Below are 27,376 nucleotides of genomic sequence, written 5' to 3' on the forward strand. Positions count from 1 at the left end.
TCCGCAGTCTGTGAGTCACCACTGCACAGCATGATACCAAAATGAAATACGTTAAAGTCAAGTTGTCTGGCATGATTGGCTGGGAGATCCCAAAGGGCATGTTCAGCTGTCTAATTGGAAAGGTTTTTCCTATACTTTACGCCCACAGTCAGCTTTCCTTCACAAAGTTTGTGAGTTGTCTGTTAAGTGTACCTGGTGGGAAGAGGGTTAAACCCGGTGCTAGTGTATAGCCTAGTAGTCTCGAATAGCACCAAGGGGGCCACTGAGCTTAACAACCCCATCCGACGGATGGATCCACGTCAACAGTGTTGCAAGCACTCACTTCTTGAGCCATTGCAGAGAAATTTTGAATTTAATCAAGGACATCGCTACAGCGACTGCTGATCAGAAACTGTAAGCCACCTCCCATCCTCTCCTTTGCTGTAATAACAAACGGAAAGCTGTCAACAGCACTTGACATTTCTGGGCATTAACCCATACAAGTACTGGCCACACCTGAAACACTAACTTCCGTGCTCTGATGAGGACTGGTGTATTAAACAAGACAAAGCCATTGGCTGTGAAGTACTTTTATGTGCATAGAAACTGCTAACTGTGCACATATGGGTATGATGTATTTATTGTTGAAAGTGGCCTGCTGAGGTCATTCAGTCATCCCTTATGTCACTGTGAAGTCACCTCTCCTTGACAGTAAACTCTGTAATGTTAATTTTTCCCCTTTTTTGGTAAATTTTGGTTTCTTACAAGGGTGATATATCAAATGTAATTATTATTCTAGATCCATAGTGTCACAATAACGTATTGAGGAAATGTTTCACTCGAACAGTTTTCTAGAAAATGGGTCATTCAACCCAAAAAAACTTGGCCTGGAAGCAGCAGTTAAAATTATAATTCCCCGATACAAATGAAATGACCAAACATTGTAGTCCTATTATCTTTTGTGCTGCTCAAATTCAATCTTCTTCTTCTCATGGGTTATATTTAATTACTTTGTAGCTCTGTTATTTACTATTCACTTTTCTACAGATCCTCAAGAAGTGTTAATGTATTCTTACCAACTCTTACTACTAGTTCTTGCAGGACTTTCATTTATTTCCATCATTAAATGTGATGCCACCATCAGCTACTCTAAAGCTGAGGTGAGACTTTTGTATCAAACAAATACAGTTTTCAGAAGCTGTGACCAAATAACATGTTCACTATACGTTTTACAACTGCTCTGAATTTGCCAAATTACCTCCAAAGCAGCATCAGACAAAGTGTTTTCTTGGAGAGTAAGTGTGTTGCCCATAGAGCTCCTCTCATTGTTTCCAGATTATTTTTGTTGTTTCATATAGCTTGGTCATAGTTCTGATAGAATGAACTTTTTTCCATTATGGAAAAACAAGTACATATTATTAAATTTGATGGATAAAAAATCTACTCTCCAAGTGGCGGCAGAACACATACATAAAAGATGCTTGTGATTGGCAAGCTTTTGGATCCAGTGGCTCCTTTTACAGGCAGAAGAGTTGAAGAGGAAGGAAGAAGGGTGAAGGAAAAGGACTGCTGAGGTCTAGTAAAAGGGGCAGATTTTGGGGAAGTCACCCAGAACCACAGGTCAGGGGAGATTTACCGTATGGGATGAGAAGGAAAGATTGTTAGGGATTGCATCGGACGAGATTTGAAAACCTGCGAGCTTAAAGGTTGAAGACTGGGTAATGTGAAAGACAGAGATTATTACTAAAACAATCAGTTTTATCAATAATTGACTGTTTTCATTTTCAGGTAAGTATTATGCATGATACAATGCTGTTATGAAATGACAGGACACTGAAAATCACAATTGTTCACTCAGAACTCACTAAATGAACCTCAAAAGAAAAGCCCTGCTGAACAACAGCCTTCTAAATTTTGTGGTACTTCAGTTAAATGACTTTGGACCAGTAAATCTCTTTTTCCACTTCAAAACAACCCTTTGCGGCATGAAACTTACTGGCAGATTAAAACTGTGTGCCTGACCGAGACTCGAACTCGGGATCTTCGCCTTTCGCGGGCAAGTGCTCTACCATCTGAGCTACCGAAGCACGACTCACGCCCGTTCCTCACAGCTTTACTTCTGCCAGTACCTCGTCTCCTACCTTCCAAACTTTACAGAAGCTCTCCTGCGAACCTTGCAGAACTAGCACTCCTGAAAGAAAGGATACTGCAGAGACATGGCGTAGCCACAGCCTGGGGGATGTTTCCAGAATGAGATACTGGCAGAAGTAAAGCTGTGAGGACGGGGCGTGAGTCGTGCTTGGGTAGCTCAGTGGGTAGAACACTCGCCTGCGAAAGTCAAAGGTCCCGAGTTCGAGTCTCGGTCCGGCACACAGTTTTAATCTGCCAGGAAGTTTCATATCAGCGCACACTCCACTGCAGAGTGAAAATCTCATTCTGGAAACATCCCCCAGGCTGTGGCTAAGCCATGTCTCTGCAGTATCCTTTCTTTCAGGAGTGCTAGTTCTGCAAGGTTCGCAGGAGAGCTTCTGTAAAGTTCGGAGGGTAGGAGACGAGGTACTGGCAGAAGTAAGGCTGTGAGGACCGGGCGTGATTCGTGCTTCGGTAGCTCAGATGGTAGAGCACTTGCCCGCGAAAGGCAAAAGTCCCGAGTTTGAGTCTCGGTCGGGCACACAGTTTTAATCTGCCAGAAAGTTTCATATCACTGCACAGTCCGCTGCAGAGTGAAAAATCTCATACTGAACCCTTTGCGGCATATTCATAAAAAAAATTAAGTAACACACTGCTGATATACCAAAGCTAATGAAAGATATGTCAAAGAGCATATTCTGAATTTTAATTTGACGCCAAAAACAAAAGAAAGAAATCAAGTTTTTACACTCTTTGTAAAGTGAATTAGTGTAATTTGTGACACATTGAGAATCTGCATATTACGTTATGAGCTCTGATTGGAGGAACCACATAAAATGTCAATTAATGAGTAATTTTGATCGACTTTTGAATTGGGCTAATGTGCCACATACCATTCATGCTCTGTTGAGTGGTTGTCTGTCACCTTTTTTCCATGTTGTAGTATGATGATTATTGTCAACATGCTCTCTCTCTTTTCCACATTTTGTCATTTGTGTCTGATATTCTCTCTCTCTCTCTCTCTCTCTCTCTCTCTCTCTCTCTCTCTCTCTCTGTGTGTGTGTGTGTGTGTGTGTGTGTGTGTGTGTGTGTGTGTGTGTATTTCTTCCTAATTTTCTTTCCACTTTACTGAGAAATTATGTGACTGCATTTTACAGGTGGAACGATTATCTCAGAGTGTCAAGATAATTGTCTTTCAAAACTGCTCAGTTTATTTGTATCAGGTATTGGTGCAAATACTGCTGCCACATTTTACATGGTGAGTTTCATTAGTTAAAGATTTGACTGTATCATGACAGGTACACTACCAGTTAATAAAGCTCAACCATTGTGTCTTCCACTGAAACAAAGTGTGTAGTGGGAATCTACTTGAAACCTAACTGCAGCAAAGGAATGAAAGTATGTCTTCCGATAAAACAAGTTTTAGCACATTCATCACTGTCTGTGCCAATTATCTGGCAGAATTTTTCTTGGTATAAATTAGCTTGAAGTTTAGGAAGAGATGAGAACTTTATTTTCTATTTAAGCTGCAAAAAAAAAAAAAAAAAATTATGTATTATTGTGTACTTTCATAAATGGAAATTATGTAGAGCAGTAGCATATATTTATCATCTATCAGATAACTAGTACAGATTTTGGTAATTACTGGTTGCAGTTTGTGCTATGTTCCTTCTTCATGTCTAAGTAGAAAAATAAAAATAAAAATAGCATTGGAATCCATATTATAACTCCATTTGTGGTAGGAATTATGATCTGGTGTATATCTTAAACCTCTACCATGTGCTTTTGTAAGTTTCAATGTAGGTTTAAATGCTGTCTTAATTTTATTGTTGCGTACACAGTATGGCGACTTGTCTGAAAAACGGAATTCTCAGTGAAATTTAATGTACTGGGAAAGTCAGTCAGTTCTGAAAGATTCGATGAACTGACACTGATTGTAGTTGAAATGTTCCTTGGTGGAAAGAAACGTGCGGAATCATTTTGTTACAAATCACACCTAGATTCTATCTATCTTGGAAAAATAAAGCAAATGCATAGTTGTGAATAGGAAGTTGAAGAAGTGCACTGAAATGTTTTAATCCCCATTGCATCCCCCCCCTTCCCCTCTCTCGGTGTTCTGATTTATATCGACCTGGCTATCCATCTGGTTCCCTGTACTGCTTGCAATTTTATTCCTTCTGCCTGTTGTTTGATCCTTTTTGGTGCTTAGGTCCTTGCTTGAGGTTTGACCTCCACTTCTATATTTTCTGTTTTTAGTGTGAGCCATCTAGGGAAGAACTCCCTCTCTAGCATCTAGGCTGTGGATTCCCCTCCCCCCTTCCTTCCCCTTTACCTTCCCCGCTGCAGCCCCCTTTCACCCTGTTAGATCACCAGCACGTGTAGCCAGCTCGTGTGATGGAGCTATTACGTACCCATATGGCTGAACCCCTTGACAACACAGGGATCACACTTCTGGCACCTGAGCTGTTCCCTCCCCATGTATGCCAAGGAGTGGGTGCTTGCCTTCTTGGAGCATTGGAACTCCCGGCAATGGCCACCGTGCCAGACGGTTGCATGGCACCCATGGGGAGAGCCCCTGGTTGGAGTGGGTGGTATCAGGGCAGATGCTTGGTGCATGAAGCATATCAAACCGCAAAAATCTGGCCATTCTCAAATGGTTGTCTCTTCAGATGGTGAAGAATCATTGAATGCTGCTTCATATGACGTGGCAACCCTCCTCTTCCCTAGCTACACCATGGGAGGAGGGCCAGGCTCGCCGTCTTGGGATGAAACACTTTCCTCTTTACCTGTCTGTACTAGGACAGACGGGGACACATTCACCACCACAAAGCCATTGTTTTTTGTGCAGAATATTGAGGACAAGTTTGGTGAAGTGGAGTATCTTACTTAATAAGATGCGGTCAGGCTCCCTCTTGATCAAAGATTCTTCTGCGACCCAATGCATAGCTCTTCATCCCTGTGATCGTCTTCGTAATGTCCCTGTGTCTATTACTCCTCACCAATCTCTGAATATGGTCCAGGGAGTGATTTTTCAGAGGGACCTCATTCTGCAAACTGATGAGGAACTCTGGGCTAATCTGGAGTGACCCGGCATTCATTTTGTTTGACATGTACAGAAGGGTAGCAAAGACAATTGCACCAATACTGGCACCTTCATTCTGGTTTTCGAGGAGGATATACTCCTCCCAGTGAGGGTCAAGATTATGTGTGATGTGAAGCTGTACGTCCCACCACCCACGAGGTACTTTCAGTGCTTGTGTTTAGAGCATATGTCTTCCTGCTGTACGGCGAACCCTGTGTGTGGTGACTGGACACCCCCACCCCTACCCAAGAAAGCCCCTGTGTTCCGCCACCTGTGTATGCCAATTGTCATGACCGCCACTCCCCTCACTCGCCAGACTGCCCGGCTTACAACAAAGAAAAGGAGATCCAAGACTCCAAGTGCCTGTATCGTCTATCTTAGGCTGAGACTCACCTAAAGTATGAGAGACTCATCCAGTGTCACTGTCTTTAACTTTTGCCTCTGTTACATAGTTTTCCCCTCCTACCTCTTCCTAATCCCAGCCCTGTCCCCTCTCCCTCCCCCTCCCCTGCAGTTGCCACGACCTCCCGTCCGGTAGCCGCTCCCCCTCCCTGGCCGAAGAAGTGCTCCCCTTCTTGAGCACCTGCCAGTGATCGGGCTCCCTCCCGGGCGCCCTCTCCCCAGTGTCTCCTAGGCTGGAAGACTCCTGCCACCACTTGGCCACGAGACTCACCATCTGTGCGCCCCGAGGTCTTCCACACTATTTTGGTTCCAGATCTTACAGATGCCTGTACTCCCTCTGTGCCCTGCAAAACTTCAAGGCATTGATCAATGTGTTGTCGCATCAGTGAATCCATCTGAAAGAGGGGGAGAAGAAACGTAAGTCCCTAGACAGGTCCCCCCCAGTGCCACCAGAGATGGCCATCTTTCCCCTCGCAACCTGAGTCTGAGTGTTAATAAACATTTCTAATTTCCTACCTCTTAATATTTCAAGACATAACAGGTTTTTATGTACCATATTTATTTTAAAAATGTGAGACCTATGTCTGTCTGAATGTTTATCACAGTTTATGTAAAAATTTGAAGCAAATTAGCCAAGAACTTTTCATGATTTTTGGTAACAATGTTAACCTTCAGTTTCTCTTTATATAGTAGTATAGATAATAGCAGCATAAAGTGAATAAAAGAGGCTCAGTGTGGTATAATATTTGAGTAAGTGGGTATGATTGTATAAAGTGTGTAGATAAGACAGATATTTCATGTAAAAAAGTATCAATGTAATGTTATGTTTGCCTGGATGATACATGTTTTATAGATAATAGGCTCAGTTTACTATTTAAAAACGAGTAATTCGTCTCTGTTGTATCGTTTGTGTATTAAGTAAATGTGATTGCGATTTTCAGTTAGTCTGTTGACTTACTTATACATGTATATAATAATGTATAGTTATTAAGCACCAAAGTGAATTGTTTACAGTATGTATAAATGATTTCAGGCTGTTGTAATCATGCAGAAAGTTCTGGAGATGGATTCAGTGAGGCGACAACACATTGATCAATGCCTTAAAGTTTTGCAGGGCATGTGCAGAAGCTTTCATCTTGATTATGAAGCTGCAGCCTTCATAATGAAACTATTACAAGGTACGGTATGTAAAATTAACTAAAACTGTATGATTATGAATGAAAATATTTTTTTGTGGTTTACTTTGTTTGAGTTGGATTTTGATAAAATTATTTTTAGTACCTCTTGCTTCCTGAGAATATATTTGCAGCTGACATGTTAAGGAAACAGATACGCTTACAAAATTGTTGGGATGGATGAAAAACTGAGGATAAAATGTGCAATTTTCATGTGTTACACACTTTTTCAATTTATTTATTCTTCTCGATGGAGTAATACTCTTAGATTATTTTATTCTTACATTAGCAAAGTCTTTATAAACTGTCCATTAACAGTATTAAGTGTAACTTGCCTTCCCTAGGCCAAATAGTTTTTATCAGATAAAACATCATCTAGTTCTGTACAACTACCATAAAAGTAAAGGAACAAAATGCCAGTGCAGTAAACCTGAACCAAACATTTTTTAGTTTTTCCAAGAATCTTACTCTACTGCCATGGATCCATGTGAATTCCCAATCCTTAAAATGATCCTTTGACGAAAATCATCACATCGTATCTACAATGAGGTGACAAAAGTGATGGGATAGTGCTTTATGTGTATACGGATGGCAGTAGTAATGGGTTCACAAGGTAGAAAGGGCAGTGCATTGGCGGAGCTGCCATTTGTACTGAGATGATGGGACATTCCATTTCGGAAATCATTAGGGAATTCAAAATTCTGAGATCCATAGTGTCAAGAGTATGCTGAGAATACCAAATTTCATTCATTACCTCTCACCAAAGACTACACAATGGCTGACGGCTTTCAGTTAAAGACTGAGAGGAGCAACATTTGCGTAGAATTGTCAGTGCTAACAGACAAGCAACAATGTGTGAAATAACCCCAGAAGTCAATGTGGGGTGTACTACAAATTTATCCATTACGGCAGTGTGGTTGAATTTGGTGTTAATGGGCTATGGCAGCTGACAACCAATATGAGTGCCTTCATTAACAGCACAACATTGTGTGCAGTGCCTCTCCTGGGCTCATGATTATGTCAGTTGGACCCTAGATGACTAGAAAACTGTGGCCTGTTCACGAGTCCCAATTTCAGTTGGTCAGAGCTGATGGTAGAGTTCAAACATGGCGCAGACCCAACAAAGCTATGGATCCGGATTGACAACAAGGCACTGTGCAAGCTGGTTGTTTCTCAATAATGGTGTGGGCTGTGTTTACACAGAATGGACTGGGTCCTCTGGTGCAACTGAACACATTCTAGACCATTCATGGATGTCATGTTCTCAAATATCATGTCACTGGGCCGCAGTTGTTCGCAAATTGTTTGAAGAACATGCTGGACAATTCAAGGTCAGTTCATGTACGAAATCCTGCACCAGCAACACTTTCACACTTATGGGCAGCTACAGAGGCAGTTTGGCTCATTATTTTGGCAGGGGACTTCCAATGACTTGTTGGGTACATGCCACTTCAAAGAATTATGCAGTTCTCTTAATTAAATTGTAGTGTATTAGTATGGCTGTATTTGCATTAACCTGAAAAAAATAATGTGTGTAGAACTAAAACCTATTGGCATAAAGATGAACCTGAAAATTATGAAAAAAGTTGTGTAAGCCACAAGTAGTTATTCATATAACAACAACAGTTCAAAAGGTAAGTAAAATGTTATTGAAGCTTATGTTCACTCTTTGTGTTCAACAGCAGGACCAAGAGAGAGTTGTTTTCTTGTAAACAGAAAATTGGATGACCAAATTAGGACTTAGCTTTTATGGAGACAGCTACTGCACAAGTAATGTAAATTTAAGTAGTAGACCCTCACATAAGCAGTTATATTTTTTATTGTAATTTTGTGAGAAGTAGCTGTTTGAATTGCATTCTGTATTCTTTGAGATGATAAACACTACATTCGAGTGGAAGGCAGCAGGAGAAAATAGTGTTTTCTGTATGAGTGAGTGGTGTATGGATTTTTCAGTTTTTTGCAGTAGGTTTTCAATATGATATTGAAAAATGTGAACTTATTTACTTTCCAGGATTGCTCAGATTTGTACAAGACATTGGAGAATCAAGAGACAAAGAAAACACTGTGGCACTTTTGAGAGGACTACAGCTTGTAGTGTGTAAGAAGCAGTATGGTGCAAAAGTTGTGGCTCAATACATATGTTGCTTAGGAGAACTAGCAAAGGTAATGTTGGCACTCATTTACACTGTAAGACTATTGCTCAGCATGAAAATATGTAGTCATTGATAAAAAGTGTTGCAGGTGGGTTGTTGAATATGATGATAAGAAACGTAAACATTAGATATCATTAGGGTTAGTTTACATGGAGAGTGACATAACTTCTGGGTGTCAAGCCATTCGAACAGTTGTAAAATCATCACAAAAATCAACACATTGAAAGTATTTTTACACTGTCCTCTTTGTCAGACTTCCAGAAGAGTTAGGCCACTGAATATCTCTTATATTCTGTTGATGCCTGTGCAGCTATTATGCTGCCTAGGGCATCAAAGGTCTGGCATCCACTCTAATCCAAATTGAATGCTTCACTACAGCCCTTAGCTAGTCCGTTTTTACCCTCAGGGTGGCCTTTCTGTAATTAAATGTCTTAGGTTTAGAATTGCACAATTAAAAATCTACAATTTCCACATTTTTAATGATATCTGAAATTTAATTACACCAGACGGTCTATGCTTTTGTTCTGAGAAGTTTGATATGTTTCACTCAGTTGTTAGTTGTGTATTTCACTCGCAATTAATGCAAACACAGTTAGCGAGATTGTGCAATTAATAGTGCCTAAAATTTGGTAAACACAGATGAAGTGGCAGAGGAATTCTTACAGAAAATTAACTCCCTTTCTTCCCTTATTCTCATAAATTTCAGTTATGACCAATTTTAAGTATTAATATATTAATTAGTGTAAAATAGCCAAATACCTCATATAAAGTAAGTATTATAATCTTGGTGTTTGGTAAGAAAGACTATTTCCTAGCACATGCTGCATTGTGTGTATCAGTCTTGTTTGGTTTTGCTTATAACTACCTTTCACTAGTGAAATATGAGATTACTTAGCAAAGTGGCTACTTCATTCATGTGTTGTAGTTGGGTTGTTGAAGTTGGGTAGATAAACAATCTGCTCACCAAGTGGCAGGAGGAGAACACATATATAAAGGTATTTAAATTTACAAGCTTTCGGAGCCAGTCTTCTCATCCCATCTGGTAAGTCTCCCCTGATCTGAGGTTCTGTCATCATCTCCGAACTCTCCATTTTCTAAACCTCACCAGTCCGTTACCTTCACCTCTCTCCCCTCTCATTCAACCCTTCTGCCAGTAGAAGGAGCCACTGGCTCCAAAAGCTTGCAGATTTAAATACTTTATATTGTGTTCTCCTGCCACCACTATTTATCCAGTTTCATTATATTTTCAAAAATTTATTATTTTCATTCAGTTGTGTGTTGGAGATAGAAATAGGATATTGAACTGTTCAGTGCTTAATACTCTTTAAAATGTTATATCGTGCTGCCCTGCATCTCTTATGGTTGCTTTTTCATACATCCATGCATAAACGTTTTGTGTTCCTTAAATCCCATCATGAGAGAGTTCCTTCAGGGATGTGGAATGGGGTGTAAGTTATTCATTAACTGAACTTATTCTGATATCACAAAGTACTGGTGACCTCATGTTATTAATGTTCATATAAGACAGGAGCACATGTGACCTGGTTTGGCATGCTTAGTGGCACTCACGTAGGGCTGGCACCAGGTACAGATCAGTGACATGCCACAATATGCCCATCTTAAATGTCCATTACGAAAGTAATGTAACTTAGTGCATTACATGGAGCAATAATGAATTTTATGAATGCGTGGTGTCTGTTATTTTGGACACGTCTGAAAGAACAGACAGCACCTGGAATCCACAGCTTTTATAAGTATTATGTAATCAAAGGAGGAGGAAGGAGAAAGGGAAGAAACTACTGATGTCAGCTGCATGGATGGTACTGCCATTAGGTGACACCGGTGGCAGTGGGGGTTGGCTGGGTGGCTTGCTGAGGCAGTCCACGCAATTGCTATAAACACTGTGTCTGGATTGCACAGTGGTTAATACAACTGCTTAGTAAGCAGGAGATCCTGGGTTCAAATCCCAGTCCAGTACACATTTTCACTCATTGCAACTGATTCTGCATAAAGTTCTGAAGCAGCTGATTTCAGTATTTTTCTTTTCTTTCTGCCCGCTCCACCTTCAGTTACATAATAATAACGAATTTTCTAGTAGGAACTCTTGATTGACAAAGCCAGATACTAAATCTGTATGCTTTTCTTTTTGGTTCCCAGTTCGAATTCGTCATTTCTTATAACATCAATTGCATCCTCAAATATTTAATTAAGGCCCTCAGGCAGCAATACGCATACTTGCCAAGAAACATTATTCCATATTTATACCATTTTCTGAAAACTCACATTTCATTTACACAACTTTTTTGTTGTGTATCAGAAATAAGTTCATGACAGCTCCATCAGGTGCTTGAAGCCAAAAAAAAAAAAAAAAAAAATGGCAAAATTTACAAATCATTGGTATCTAGGCCACAGAGTTTTAGTTGGGGGAAAAAAATTGAACTTGTGTCTTTGAACATTGTGAACATTTGTTGTCCCATCTTCTGCTTAGCACATGTAACGTATGCATAAACACAAAACACTTTGGAAACATGTATGGTGTTTGCAACATAACTTCTCACTTTTTGCAGGGGTTACTGAGAATGGAAAATTCAATAGTTTGTTGGTATTGATTTGTTTCTGTTCAAATCCAGCTATAGTTAGCAAACAGAACTGTTACTGGTATACCAATTTTATGTAAGTCCAGGATGCCACAGATTTGTGTGCTGGTAGATCCTTTATGAAAATAAACGGTGATAAATTTATACTTAGCTTATACTATACTTCGTAACTCTAATTGACAAGAAATAACATTATGTGTTGTAGGTAACAGAAAAGTCGTATTAAAAATTCTCTGTGCATACATCAATTCTCTCTATGGATCACAGCTTTTGACAGTATCTACAGTTGTCTTTATCAGGAAAACATCTGACTGTCATGGGCTGAAAGGGTTTGGGTGGTAAACACATAAGTTCTTGATATTGTTTGCTTCATAAAATCATGAATAATATGTATTCTTTTAATACCATTTTTTTCAGATAACTTTAACTTGCTTCAGTTAACAATGATTTGTTTTTACATGAACAATTTCATACTAGTAACTTGAGTTGGTACTGTACTACAACCAAACAAACATAACACATTATTGACATTGTAATCTTGAGTATTCATTGACAACTCTTGTAGTCTAGTATTCCGAGGTTCTCCTTTGCACTTCATGTCCATTCCGTTCAACTGTTCTTCCAAGTCCGTTGTTGTCTCTGACAGAATTACAGTGTCATCAGCAGACCTCAAAGTTTTTATTTCTTGTCTGTGGATTTTAATTCCTACTCCAAATTTTTCTTTTGTTTCCTTTACTGCTTGTTCTATGTACAGGTTGGATAACTGGGGATAGGCTACAGCCCTGCCTCACTATCTTCTCAATCATTGCTTCCCTTTCAAACTCCTTGACTCTTGTAACTGCTCCCAGTATTTTACCCCTGCTACCTTCAGAATTTGAAAGAGTATTCCAGTCAACATTGTCTAAAACTTTCTGTAAGTCTACAAATGCTATAACCATAGGTTTGCCTTTCCTTAATGTAGCTTCTGTACCCTCCCAGTGCTGTGTCTTTCTGCCATGATTTATAATATGAAAAGTGCTCCTATACAAGCCCTTGCCATCACTTTGATGCATTACTGAGTGTGTAGCCTATATCTCTATGAGAGTCATTCACATTCATTCTAATTTCCACGGCCTCTTTTAATGACTTGGGTCGTCCTGATAGTGTGTAGGGGGGCCAGAATCTGTGAGTGCTTAAATGACATCTTGTGTTTGTTCACAAGGCTATGTTGGCAACTGATTTTTGTAGATATCGGTATTTTATTCGCCGTCGGTGTACAGTAAAGTACTGTAAAACAGTTTGACTAAACTACCACAAATCACTACTGCCAAGTCATATGCAACAATACAAATGTCTGATACTCTACATTTTTGACTACCCTTCACAGAGCCTAATTTCTTTTTGATTTCCTTAGATGACTGAAAGTTTTAATCCAATGTATGCTTAAGATCATTAAACTGCACTCTGTGTTGTTCGTTGCTCCACACAGTGGAATAATCATCGTATGCTGATATTTTGTGGATTGAATGGTTATGATCTTATGTTTCCCAGAGAGAGCTGAATTCATTTCATGTGGCAGGTAGCCATTTTCTCAGAGGTTAGATAGTTTATTATGGTTTCGGCTTAGTGTGTTACGGTTCAGCTCATCTCTGTGAGCAGATGATGGAAACTGTACCCATTTAGATATTACTCTGTGTAGATTGGTTTAGGATACACCAGTGGCCAAGCCCACCATCTAAATTACATTCAACTAAAATATCTTAAGAAGGGTAGCTTTACCATCATTCTCCATTTCTGCAGTAAACTTTGCATTGAGATATATGTTGTCCGTCTGATCAGTGATTGCTGCAATTTTTTGTTGCAGTGAGGCAAAATCAAAAAGTTATCCCTAATTTAAAGGTAAACCATTCTTCAAGATCCCCCTGAAAAATTTGCCACAGCTGGTGCTATGAGCGTAACTCTGTCTGCTTCTGTCCTTATTTGTTTGATGATAATGTCAACAAACATAAAACTGTGTTCACAGCAACCAACAAAAGGTGCCATTAATTGCATTAAATATTTGGCATATCTGTCTGTTGGAGAGTTCATAGGCAAATAGTGGGTCTTATTGGTGCACCTTCTTTGCTATTGTAGGAAGGTGACCACAGGGCCTGTTGTCACGAGTTTTCTACATCATCATTTAGAAATGCCTGATTCCTGTAGTAATATTCCCGTCTTTCTACTCAGAGACAGGATTGCATTTCAGAACAGCAGCTCATCAAGTGCACAAAAAAATATACTTTTGCTGAATGCAACCTTGTGATCAAGCACAAGATGTTTGACCAGACATAGATTCTTGTACAGACTCCACACTTCAAACTACTGGGACTCAAATCACCAAAGAGGCTATGGAAATTAAAATATGTCTCAACAACTTTCATAAAGCACACACAGTGCTTCATGAAAGTGGGCACCTGATACTGCGAGACTGCCTAAAACTATGTCGTATGTTATAGGTCACAATTGGGGGGGGGGGGGGGGGGGAGGGGAAAGTGCTGTACACAGTTTTCCATCATTTCCATCAATGTAACCTCTAGTTGCAGTAGACACTACTACACCATACACATCTGTGTGATTCCATTACTTTTTTTATGGTTGGTTAGTTTTCTGACAAAGGGTACTCTTTGCTGAAAACTCGGTTTGGATACAGAATTAACTTGGTAATTACAGTGAGAAGGTTTAGTAGAACAGATTTGCCACAAAAGTTGTATGATTATATAGGTGAGAAATAACTTCTTTTCAGTACTTACATTAGTTGAATTGTAAGCATTATAAGTTTGACTTTGCCTGTTATTGTGTAACTGAATGGTATTCTGTTGTTTAACAAATACTGAATAAATCTTTGCCATGAGACTTTAATTTTCAGGTAACATACTAGGAATTTCGTCAGTCATACAAATTAAAAGAGAAATCCACACAAAAATAAAAAAAGGGGTGTGAAGTGAAAATGTTTTTAGATCTGCATTCTACCTGACAGGATTTCTTTATTTTTTCACGTAGTGTCTAGGTGCTTCCTGTCATGATGTGGCTGCACTATAATAGCAAGCCAACTGCCTTTTGACTATGGAGTTACAGACTATAGCCTTATGTGCGTTGTCTTCTCCTCCTCCTCCTTCTTCCTGGAGCATTTCTTCTTATGCAGGTCACACACAGAACCTCTTCCAAGCTTCTCTTTCCTCCCATAGTCTTATCATTCAGTCTCTCCTCTTACTGCAGTCCTCTTCGGTTCACTTCAACCTTCACCTGGTCTCTCCATCTTGTTCATGGTCTTCCAATTTGCCTAAGTACAGATTTTGTCCATTTCAGGGCTGTTCTTTGAAGACTTTTTTCCTCCCATATATGGCCAAACCATTTAAACCATTTCTCTTCATAGTTTCTTTTAGGGGATTAATCTGAAGGGTATTTCGTGTACATTCCTTATCCTGTCCGTTCTTATGTTGCCCTGGAAGCCTTGAAGAAAATGCATCTGTGTTGCTTGTATTCTGCTCAGATCTTCTTTGTCTAGGTGTGACTTTCTGATCCATAGGTGAAAATGGGAGATAATGTGACTTTTATATGTTGATTTTTGGTTGGTAGGTATTTTCCTATTTCTGATTCTGTCTCATATGCAATAAGAAAATTTTGAAAAGTTTTCAGTTCTCTCCAAAATTTGCCGGCCGGGGTGGCTGAGCGGTTCTAGGCACTACCGTCTGGAACCGCGTGACTGCTACGGTCGCATGTTCGAATCCTGCCTCGGGCATGGATGTGTGTGATGTCCTTAGGTTAGTTAGGTTTAAGTAGTTCTAAGTTCTAGGGGACTGATGATCTCAGAAGTTAAGTCCCATAGTGCTCAGAGCCATTTGAACCATTTCTCCAAAATTTCATCCTTGGTGTTTCTTTTCTTGGTTAATTTATTCCTTAGATGCCTGTCCTTCATTTTTTTTTTCATTATTCCTGCTGTTTCTCGTTACTTCACTTTTTGTTAATTAGTTAATCTCTGCTAGGTATTTAGTTGTTCTTCCAATTTCTGTTCATTTTCTTCCCAAATCATCACTTCATTTGCATATGTTACAATTTTCAAATAATCTACTCTTGACCCCTGGTGAGCTTTCCTTATGATGTTGTCTGTGACTATATTAATTAACACTTGCGAGAGCACACTTCCTTGCCAAAGCCCTCCATCTGTTCTAAACCATTCTGATCTTTTTGTATTATAACACAATTCAGGCATTTGTTGTACATGTTTCTGATTCTCAGGGTACAATCATTTTGACAGTTCCAGAGTATTCAGACTTTGCCATAACTCTACGCTTCTAACTGTGTCATAATCCTTTTTGATATGTATGAATGCAACTATGATATCTTTCCTAAATTTCCATTTATTTTCTACAAACTGTCTGGCTGCAAAAATGGCACCTATAGTTGGTATTCGTGGTTGAAATCTATGTTGCTCTTATATTAAAATTCAGTGGGGGACCTGTTCATATCTGAAGAATGAAATAAATGTAACTGAGGTGATCAGAAATTTCTCATTACAGCACTGAGCTAATTGCTTTCAAGTTGGTATGTTTCGATAATAAATTTATAAAATGTACTAAAGTCCTATGTGAAGTACATTTTGAGTTTTCACTGTTTGGAAGTTTCCCATAATGTTAACATTTTAGGCTTTGTTTTATAATGATACTTTTTAATCAATTATTTTGATCGTAGGTTGACAGTGATGCATCGTGGTCATTGTGGAGGGTTGGAACAAAACTGCCTGGCAGCATTGTGAGGGATGAAACAACAATTGCTGAGGAAATTCTATTTTATGTACAGCATCCTTTCCATGAGCTCAGAATGATGGCAATAACATTCATACCAACCCTCTTTGAGTGCTTTGAAGAACAAAAAATTGAAAAACTACAGTGGCAGAGTAACATGTTTGAATCTTTGTGCAAGATTATCATGGAAGCTTTTGTTGTTGAGGTATGATTGTTTATTCAATTGCCCTATTCTCTTGAAGCTTACAGCATATTTTTAACGTGTTAATTATTTCAACTTTAATATTTGAAGGTCAACAGACACTTTTCGAATTTCCATCATTACATGAAGAGAGTGAAACTCGCTATTCCTGTTCTTCACAGTCACATTATTTAGGCGGACTGTATTCCTACTTGTTCTTACTTCTTTCTGCAAATGCAAAAATAAAACCGATAGAATGCATGCACATCTAACACGTTTTGCTCCATGTTTGAATCTCAGTTATGAGAATATATTTACTGTATAAAGAAGTGTTCTTTAGAATGAAATAAGGCTACAGTGTAAGCAGTTCCTTCCACTTACTTTCATATCCCACACTGAGAAATAAACTTGTCTTACAAATGGATTTTCCTGTTGAAATGTCTAAAATTTTAGTATGGATGAATAATACATTGGGAAACACATACACTGGTACAGCAGCATGGCTATGAACAATATCCACTGTTGATGTTATTTTATTGCACACATTTTTACATATAAAAATAATTTTTAACAAAAGTTGATTGTTCTCTGTTACCTACATAACTACAGTTGCCTGAGATTGCAGTCATGTGAGTGTGAGTTGGGTGTGCGTATGTGTTTTTTTTTTTTTTTTTTTTTTTTTTTTTTTTACAAAGGCCTTACTGACCAAAAGCTTTATTTGTGACAGTCTTTTTGTTGTGCCTCTCTGCGACTCAGCATCTCCGTTATATGGTGAGTGGCAACTTTACTTTTCATAATATTGTTACCTACGTAACTTTTTTGGTAATTCAGTTCTTAAGAATGAAATCTGTAGGACCAGAGCATTATGATTGATTGGGTTTCTAAACAGCCATTGAAGTCATCCAAATTATGTTTACACCATTTTTTCTGCAGCTAATTGTTGAACTGGCCCATAGCCGTAGTTTTGCAGTGGCCTTTCATCTGGTTGGGAAGTTTGTTAATGATCATATCTGCGCAGGATGCTGTACTTCTGTTGTGATGTTGATGATAGGTAACTGTTTCAACAGATGGCTTTGTCTCTGATTGGGTAGTAAATGTCACTGATAGGGCTGAATTAGGAACTGATGAGCAGGTTTTCCACATAGACATGACCCAAGATAGGGATTTAAGAGCAGGGGTGACATAATTTGTCAGGTAGGAATATCAATATTCATTTGCTTACTCATCATTTGGATTTACAGCTCCTTGTGTTTACCGTGTTTACAGTTGTAGGATGTGTGGTCCGCCAGTTATGCGAAACACTGTTTTTCCCAAGTATCCAAACATGTTTCAGCACCATTGTGTCATCATTAGTGGGTTTCCATTTTATTTAATCTGTACTAAATGATTACAAAATTATGTGGATACTAAAAAGGGTGTTTTGCATAACTGGCGGACCTCACATCCTACAATTCATTTGCTTATTGGCAGAATAGCACTTCGGTTTGTTGCTTCAGGGCATGTTGGGATGTAATCACAGCTGTGACTAAGAGTTAAAGGAGTGTTGAGTGTATGGGTAAGTCACAAAAGATTGTTTTGTGGACAAGGCAGCATGGCCTTCTGCATTTTGGAAAGTTTCTTAGTTAATTTGGTGGTTTCATGTTGTTGCGACTCGCCGATCTTTCAAAGTGCCACCGCGCAGTTACGCGCATCCTCTACATGCGGCACTATCTGCCAGCCGTGCAGCAGCAGTGCCACCTAAGCGACCAGCCAGCCAGCGGCCGCTAGACAAGGACTCAGTTATGATTTGACTGTTAAAGTGTACACACGTCTTACTCTGTTTACTTGATCTGTGACTTTCATGTATTGCGTCTTCTTTTAAATATATTTGTTCAACTTGAAGTTATTACAATTGGCGACAAGGTAGTGATTTTTCTTTTCCATCGTTGACCCACATGTTTCCATGGCTACTTTAGAGCAACTATTGCAAGGTCTCATAGAACAGCAAACGCTTCTCACAAATGTGATTCGTGATTTCGTCGCGGCATCAAATGTGGGGCATCTCTCGTCGTCGTCTCTACCTCCTTTTCCTCCTTACGACAAAATGGCGGAAGAGTGGTCTAATTACGAAAAACGTCATTCGACAGCACTTCTTGGCATTTCATGTCGCGGACGAACAAACATGTAAGTCTCTGTTCCTTTCATGGATTTCACCTCAAATGTATCGGTTGTTGTCGCAATTGGCTCCTCTGAAAAATCCTGTGTCTTTGTCCTTTGCTGAAATGTGCTTACTTCTGTCCATCTATCTTCAAAAGCAAACGCATGTGGTAGCCTCTCGTGTTGCTTTTTATCGTTGTCAAAAACAACCGAATCAATCCTATCGCGCTTGGGCTGATGAACTTCACGGCCTCAGTAGGAAGTGTCAATTTGTTACTGAAGTTCACAAAGAATCCTACGCCGATTCCATGGTAAGGGATGCTATTATCCGATCAGCACCCGACAAAGAAGTTAGGCAACGTGCCCTTCAGTTGGCAAATCTGACTCTAGATGAAGTCCTATCGATCGCTCAGTCTTTTGAAATTTCTCGCGCTGCTGCAGCGCAAATAGAGGCATGGGGCGACGTCAGGGAAATACAACCTCTGTGCGATGTTAATGAAGCGTGTGGCATGTCCGCATCGGCTGATGTGGCCGCATTACGCTCCCAAACGCAGCCTCGGCCTAACTGTAAACAAACCTCTAAGAAACTGCAGCAATACCCCCGGCAACTACCTTCATGTCCGCGGTGTTTTACGAAACATTCACGAGAAGATTGTCCACAACGGTGGGCCGTGTGTCACAAATGCAAAGAAAAGGGTCATGTGTCATCCGTTTGCAAATCCGACCGCATACACGATGTTCATGACCATGACGCTGATTCTGATTCTGTGTTGTCTGTCAATTGTATTTCTTCCCTTTCAGGGAAGTTATTCCTCACTGTCCAAATACTTGGTCGAGATGTTCGCATGCAGGTGGATACTGGCTCTTCTGCCACTATCATCAATTCTCAGACATATCTTCAGTTGGGTTCTCCAATCATGTCACCTGTCACTAGGCAATTACGGACTTACAATAAACAGAAGATTTCTCTCTTCGGACAATTTGATGCTTGAGGTATCTTACAAATCTGTCATTTGCACTGTTCCCATATTTGTGGTCGACCATAGTAACGCGGAGAATCTTTTTGGTTTCGATGCCTTTCACGTTTTTGGGTTCGCCATAGATGACTCTGTCAATATCGTCTCTGATGCTATTCCTTATGCTCAATTGGATTCCTTGTCGACGACATTTTCGTCGCTTTTTTCTCCTGGATTAGGCCGTGCAAACGACTTTGAAGCTGATATCACGCTCAAACCCAATGCTCGGCCTAGGTTTTTTTGGGCTCTGCCCATTCCTGTGGCCCTTCGTGATCAGGTCAAACGGGAGCTGGATCGTCTCACTGCTTCAGGGGTCTTGCTTCCTGTCACTTCCAGTGAGTGGTCCTCTCCTGTCGTTGTCGTTGCTAAGCCAAATGGTGATATTCGTCTCTGTGGCGATTTCAAAGCCACTGTAAATGCTCAATTCCTTATCGACACTTACCCTATGCCTCGACCTGAAGAATTGGTCACTAAACTTGCTGGAGGCCAGTATTTTTCTATACTTCACCTGTCAGAAGCTTATCATCAACTTCCTCTCGATGCTGCTTCACGGCAGTTTCAGGTCCTTAACATGCCTTTCGGTTTCTATCAATACCAACGATTGCCATTCGGGGTTGCCAGTGCCCCTGCTCTCTTTCAGCAATTCTTGGAACAATTATTGCTCACTGTCCCTGGGTGTATAAATTACTAGGACGACATTATCACTGGCTCCGCCACTGACGAACATCTTCAAAATCTCCGCACACTTTTTCATGTCTTACAGACTGCCGGTCTTAAGTGTAATCTTCAGAAATCAAAATTTTTTCAGACATCTATCACGTACTTGTGGTTTCAACTCTCTTGGGCTTCAGCAAACTGTCGCTGCGATTGATGCCCATCCTCGCACTACATCTGTTACGGAACTGCAGGCCTTCTTGGGGAAAATGACATACTATCACAAGTTTTTAACGTCTGCTGCTTCGGTGGCTCAGCCGTTGCAGCACCTGTTGCATAAAAACGTGCCTTTTCACTGGTCCGCGTCATGCGATGCGGCTTTCCAGGCATTGAAGAATGTGCTGAAACAGGCCCCGTGCCTGGCTACATATGGACCTGGCCAACATCTTGTTCTTGCCACAGACGCCTCTCAATACGGGGTCGTTGTAGTCCTTGCGCACTGTTTTTCTGATGGTTCTGAACAACCCATTGCTTATGCCTATAAAACGCTCACGGATGCCCAACAAAAGTATTCTCAAATTGAAAAAGAAGCTTTGTCCATTATTTCTGCTTTTCATAAGTTTGGTGTTTTTTCTCTATGGATCCAAATTTCATTTTGTAACGGATCACAATCCACCTGTTTCCTTGTTTCATCCATCAGCGTCACTTCCCGACAAGGCTGTACACCGCCTCCAGCGTTGAGCTCTTTACTTGTCTTGTTTCAATTATGAGATTCATTTCCGGCCGACGGCTCAACGTGCGAATGCTGATGCACTGTCTCGCCTTCCCACGGGTCCTGATCTGGCATTCGATAGGGACGAACTTTTGTGTTTCCACCTGGATGTTGCCGAACAGTGGGTTGTGGATGGGTTCCCCATCACTGGGGACCGGCTGGCAGCTGCTACGGGTTCTGACCTTACCCTCTCCAGAGTTTTACGCTGTATTCAGAAGGGTTGGCCAGATCGTCCATCCGCTAAGGCTTCTGATCCGTTGTGGAACTAGTACACTTTGCGTTACCGCCTCATGGCGAGGGATGGTGTTATCCTCCTTTCCACCGAAAATGCTTCGCCATGTGTTGTGGTACCTGCATCTTTGCATGCTTCGGTCTTGCGCCTCCTTCACCAAGGGCAATGGGGTGTGTCTCACACGAAATCTCTGGCGCGCTGACATGTGTACTGGCCCTGCATCGACTCTGTAATCGCACACATGGTCGCTGCCTGCGGCCCTTGTGCGTCACAGGCTGCCGCCTTGAAGACATCTTTGTCATCGTGGCCTTTGCCTGTGAAGCCCTGGGAGCGTATTCATGCTGACTTTGCAGGACCTTTTTTAGGTACTTATTGGCTTCTCGTTATTGACGCCTACTCTAACTTTCCTTTCATTGTACGTTGCATGTCGCCTACCACCGCGGCAACCACCAATACTCTAGCTCGCATTTTCTCTTTGGAAGGCCTTCCCTCTACTCTTTGTTACTGATAATGGTCCGTAATTTGCCTCTTCCGATTTTGTGGATTTTTGTGCCCGTCACGGCGTCATGTATGTCATGGCCCCTCCGTTCCATCCACAGTCAAACGGTGAGGCTGAACGACTTGTCCGCACATTTAAGGCTTAGATGAGGAAACTCCTGACTTCTTCTGCTGTTGATGTTGCGCTTCTCCAATTTCTGGCTTCTTACCGTTTCACCCCCATGGGCGACCACAGCCCGGCTGAGCTCTTACATGGCTGACAGCCCCTCACGCTACTTCATCTTCTGTGGCCTTCCACCTCACGGCCGTGGGTGCCTTTGCTTGGCTGGTTCACCGCCGACGACCTTGTATGGGTACAGGGATGTGGCAGGAAGCCAAAATGGAGTCCGGGCCGCATCTTACAACTCTGTGGCCAACGCCTGTATGAAATCCAGACAGACACGGGTGTTGCAGTGCGTCATTCGGACCAGCTTCAGCCTCATGTGCCAGCATTGCCTGTTCCGGATGCTGCTACACCACCTTTGGCTCTACGTGATGCTCGGGATACTGGAATCTCTCATTACTCACAACGCAGTCCTCTCACCATCATATCAGTGCCAGCACAAGAACTGATGCCACCAGGAGACGTGCCCGTGCAGGAACCAGATGACCATCATCTGTCGGAGCAACTCTACTCACCTCCTTCTCCTACGGACGGACACATCACCCATGTCTCCTGTTATGACAACTGGACTTGCCGCAACGGGCAGATTGGTGCACGGGGCCCCAGCAGATTCGACCCCCACGTCTCCTGTCATCTCGACCCGTTATCATCGGGGACACTTCCGTCCTTACGGGAAGCCTCCTCCTTGAGACTTTACGGCCACTCAACCAACATCTATGGACGTTAGCAATCTACAGGCCACCTCCATCAAGACCTGTGCAAAAACTTCAAAGGGGGGAAAAGTGTTGTGACTCGCCGATCTTTCAAAGTGCCGCCGCGCAGTTACGCGCGTCCTCTACACGCGGCGCTGTCTGGCAGCCATGCAGCAGCAGCGCCACCTGAACGGCCAGCCAGCCAGCGGCCGCTAGACTTGGACTCAGTTATGATTTGACTGTTAAAGTGTACACACATCTCACTCTGTTTACTTGATCTGTGACTTTCATGTATTGCGTCTTCCTTGAAATATATGTGTTCAACTTGAAGTTGAGCGCACATGCGCTCTAAAAATGCAACTCTCACACACGACTGTAGTCTCAGGCAACTGAAACCCCATTGTGAGAAGCAGCACCAGTGCATGATAGAAGTGGCAACTGGGTGGGGTAAGGAGGATGCTGTTGTGGGGGGGAGGGGGGGGATAATATGGTGGGGTTGGCAGACGGTGAGGTGCTGCAGGTTAGACAGAGGGCAAGGGGAACTTTGGGAGGGGGGGGGGGGAGTAGTGGAAAAGGAGAGAAGTAAAAATACTGGGTGTGATGGTGGAATGATGGCTGTGTAGTGCTGGAATGGGAACAGCAAAGGGACTGGATGGATGAGGACAGTGATCAACCCCCATTAGTTACTGTCCTACATTCCATCCCTAATGTTCCATTGTTAAAATTTCTGAAGTAGGTGTTTGACAGTGACATATTTCAGTCTGTCTTGAAAAGTGCGCTGAGTTAGTAATGTGTTACATATTTCAAATAACATTAGGCTTATTATATGGGGAGAAATTTTTAGTACTCTATTGGAAACACCGTGAAAACCAGATGAGCTTTTATTTTGGAGATAATGCATAATTTTCTAAAGTTCAGAAGGAGAAGTTGGTGATCCATTCATGTGATTGAATTTTATAAGAGTTGCTTTTTCAACATACTGCTAAGATTTTTCCCATGAATTTTTTTGTCCCTATACTTTCTACTGCATTCAAGAAAAGAATAATATATGGTTGCTACATGTGACTCATAATTTGTAGCCATTCCATTCAGTTGAATAGTGATGTCATCCTGTTCTGTGGCTGGTTGTCCTGTCTCTCGTTTCATTACATTCCATAAAGCCTTAATTCTGTTGTAGGAATTACTGATTTCAGACATTATGTGCATGATCCTTGAGCTTTTAATAACCTTTCTTAGTAATTTTGAGTGGTTTTTGTAGTGTGCAACTACTGCACGAGCTCTTCATGTTATTGTCAACATACATTTCCCTTATCGTTTCACAAGATACTTTAATCCCTGTAATGATCCACGTGTTTCCTACTTGGCTGTTTAATGCCTTTTCTGATTAGATTATGTGGAAAGTTATTTGCAAATAATGATATTAATTGATCATGGAATAGATTATTTTTATGTTAGCATTTATGTTGGTTTGGGATATATATATATATATATATATATATATATATATATATATATATATATATATATATATGCAGTAATTATCCATAAGCCGCACCAAAACTTGTCTGCCCGTAAATTCGTGCAGGCATAGATGTGTTCTAAAACTTTTGATAAATGTTGATCTTGTAGTTCTGGTGTGTGGCTTGATGATTTACCTTTTCTCCCTAATGACATACAACAATGCTGATGTGGCTGCAGCACTTATTCTCTCTTTGTAAGTAACTTTGTCTCCAAATGTGCCCATTTATGCAAGTTCTCTTTGCAGCGGGGGAAGGAATTTAGGATGTCACTTGGTAGTAGAATGGTGGTAAGTTCCTATGGTACCAAATTGCTGAGGTCATCATAGTAGAATGAAAACTTAAGACATCCGCATACTAGAACTTTTACTTAACAACACCGAGCGAGGTGGCGCAGTGGTTAGCACACTGGACTCGCATTCGGGAGGACGATGGTTCAATCCCGTCTCCAGCCATCCTGATTTAGGTTTTCCGTGATTTCCCTAAATCGTTTCAGGCAAATGCCGGGATGGTTCCTTTGAAGGGGCACGGCCGATTTCCTTCCCAATCCTTCCCTAACCCGAGCTTGCGCTCCATCTCTAATGACCTCATTGTCGACGGGATGTTAAACACTAACCACCACCACCATTTACTTAACAAAATATTGAGACTCAGTTACATGCTTCTTTCTCACACCTACTCAGAAGACTGACAGACGCCAAGATCAGTGAAAAGACAAATTAGGTACATAATATAATTGCTGTTTTTGCTCTTCAATTTTCTGTCAGCGTAGATATAATCATACATTCATACGATATCTTTGCAATACGGAGACAGCGCAAGTATTGATTTATATGTGTAGGCCATTTAAAGAACCTACACACATTTGGTTCATAATAAATTTCATCTTAGGTCATCTCTTGTATACTGTTCTTAAAAAAGTTGTCCTGGAGTCATTAATTATTCTGACTCATTTCCACTGAGGAGTATTCATATTGTAAGACACTATATTACTTATACTAACTAACTGTGCATGTAATCGGAGAGACCATTTGTTACTAGGTGAACAGTTATTTTCTTGCTTTGAGCTTCAACAAAAAAACATCAATTAGGGTACTACTGTCTTTATCTATGTGTTTCACGAGGGTTGGAACTTGAAAAGTGGCAACTATTTATTCAGAACCAACACAAAAGAGTTATATGTGTGCACCTGTTACTGTCCTTTAAAGTAGTCACCAGTGTTGCGTTGAACCCGTTGCCAGCGATATGGAAGGCGTAGTATACCATTAGCAGAGCCTGTTCTGTTGATGGTGCAAGTGGAATGTTCTAAAGTTATGGTGACTTTCGTGTAGAATTGTAATGGTGTTATCTTAATGCGTTACGTTCCTCCATGGCAGCCCGTGAATGCACAGTATTACTGTTCGTTTTTGGAGCATCACCAGCGACCAGCTTTGCGAAAGAAGCAGCGACACTTTCTGCCCAACCCACCCATCATTTTGCATGACAATGCGCGGGCGCATACAGCGCAAGCTGTGGCTGGTCTGTTCGGTCGATGGGACTGGGAATTACTGTACCATCCACCATATTCCCTGGATTAAGTCCTTGTGACTTCGATTTGATTCTGAAGATGAAGGAACCTCTTCATGACATGCGCTTCAAAACTGTTCCAAAGATTCGACAGGCAGTAAACTGCTCCATTCGCACCATCAACAGAACAGACTCTGCTAACGGTGTACTACGCCTTCCACATCATTGGCAACAGGTTCTACACAACACTGGTGACTACTTTGAAGGTCAGTAACAGGTGCAAACATCTAACTCTTTTGTATCGGTTATGAATAAATAGTTGCCTTCTCTCTCTCTCTCTCTCTGTCTGTCTGTGTGTGTGTGTGGGGGGGGGGGGGGGAGGCAAAGACAACCTGATTAAATGAATGGAGAAGCTACTCATTGAGTCCAGCTGTATGAGTCTATGCGAGGTGGGGGGATTAAGGATTTTGGATGCAAGGAAGGAGTCCTCTAGATTGCCCATGAACAAGTTTTCAAAGGAGTTCTCCATTCATCTTGGCAGGGCTGTTGATTTATAGATAACTTTCATTGCTGGGCGACGCAGTGGACTTGAAGTCATTTGGGCATTGGGACACACAATGTTCAAGTGCAGCAAAACCTTGACATTGAGGATGTTGGTGTACAATGAAGTAGCATCAGCCCCCAGTGGCAAAGTGACCAAGTTGGTGGACCAAGTGGGTTGTTTGTTAGGTAGATGGAGGCCTTTGGGCAGTAAATTCATTTTGTTTGGTCCATAGTGGTAGAGATTTTTTCAGGGTGTTTGCAGTACCCAGATACACAGGCATGTCTTGGGTGGCTGGGCTCATGGAATTTTGTAAGCATGTAAAAAATGAGAAACAACCGAATGTTGCATTGAGGAGGATGTCAAGTTTAGGAGAGGGAGTAAGGGAACTACCTAGGAATTGGAGAATTGGTGATAGGTCAGATGGGACTTCTGTAGTGAATTCACTGTAGCAGGTTTCGTGTGTTGGTATGTTTGACATCAGGCTGAGGCCCAACTATAGGTAATTATTGCTGTTTACAACAATAGTACCGTCATGAAAGTTGATCAACTTACAACCATAACTGTAATTTTGAGGTTCTCATTTGGACGGAATCTGTTGAAAGAAGGTGAGCCAAGGTTGGAAGCTACAAACTCTCGCAAGATTGTTAAATGATGAACACTGAAATTGGTAGAAGACCACAGTTGAATGGACAATAAACAAAGTTGAAATATTAACCAATTTTATTGTTGAGTTGGTTATGTAGTTGTAAAGAAGAGCTGCCATTGTAGTGTCTTTGTGAAGGAAAGTAGAAATTTCAAAAGCCCTTAATAACTGAACTTGAATGAGCAGCTAACTGTAAGGCCTTTGGAATGGACTGAAATTTCTGTAGTGCAGGCTATTTTGAGGACCGGTTGGAGGCTTACTAGTCTGTATTGATTCTCAATTCTGTTTGGTTGCGGAAGAGCCTAAGGGATGTGGCTGATGTTGCAGGACTGCAAAACAGGGTTTTGTGCCAGTTTAAGATCTGAAAAATTTGCATGTGTGATAAATGCAAATATAGATGCAAATTCTGCCTTAAAGTGTGAGAACACAAAATTACCCGATAAGTGTTATTTCATAGTGAATTGCGTCGATGTGAATTATTTTATCAGAGATAGTTTGGAAGAGTTTTATTTTCTGCATATAAATTATACCGAATTATATAACA

At 41.0% G+C, this 27,376-nt stretch overlaps 1 protein-coding gene across 1 annotated transcript in view; it reads left to right on the top strand.

The window, feature by feature from the left end:
- LOC126236666 (serine-protein kinase ATM) overlaps positions 1-27,376 on the top strand; it is a 500,205-nt gene that overhangs the window by 183,150 nt on the left and 289,679 nt on the right. Inside the window, exons 17-20 of the mRNA XM_049946145.1 lie at positions 3,267-3,367; positions 6,627-6,771; positions 8,780-8,931; positions 16,226-16,483. Of these exons, the coding sequence (XP_049802102.1) occupies positions 3,267-3,367; positions 6,627-6,771; positions 8,780-8,931; positions 16,226-16,483 (656 nt within the window). The remainder of the gene's footprint in view (positions 1-3,266; positions 3,368-6,626; positions 6,772-8,779; positions 8,932-16,225; positions 16,484-27,376) is intronic.

This window comes from Schistocerca nitens, chromosome 2 (genome assembly GCF_023898315.1).
Source record: "Schistocerca nitens isolate TAMUIC-IGC-003100 chromosome 2, iqSchNite1.1, whole genome shotgun sequence".
NCBI classification, from domain to species: Eukaryota; Metazoa; Arthropoda; class Insecta; order Orthoptera; family Acrididae; genus Schistocerca; species Schistocerca nitens.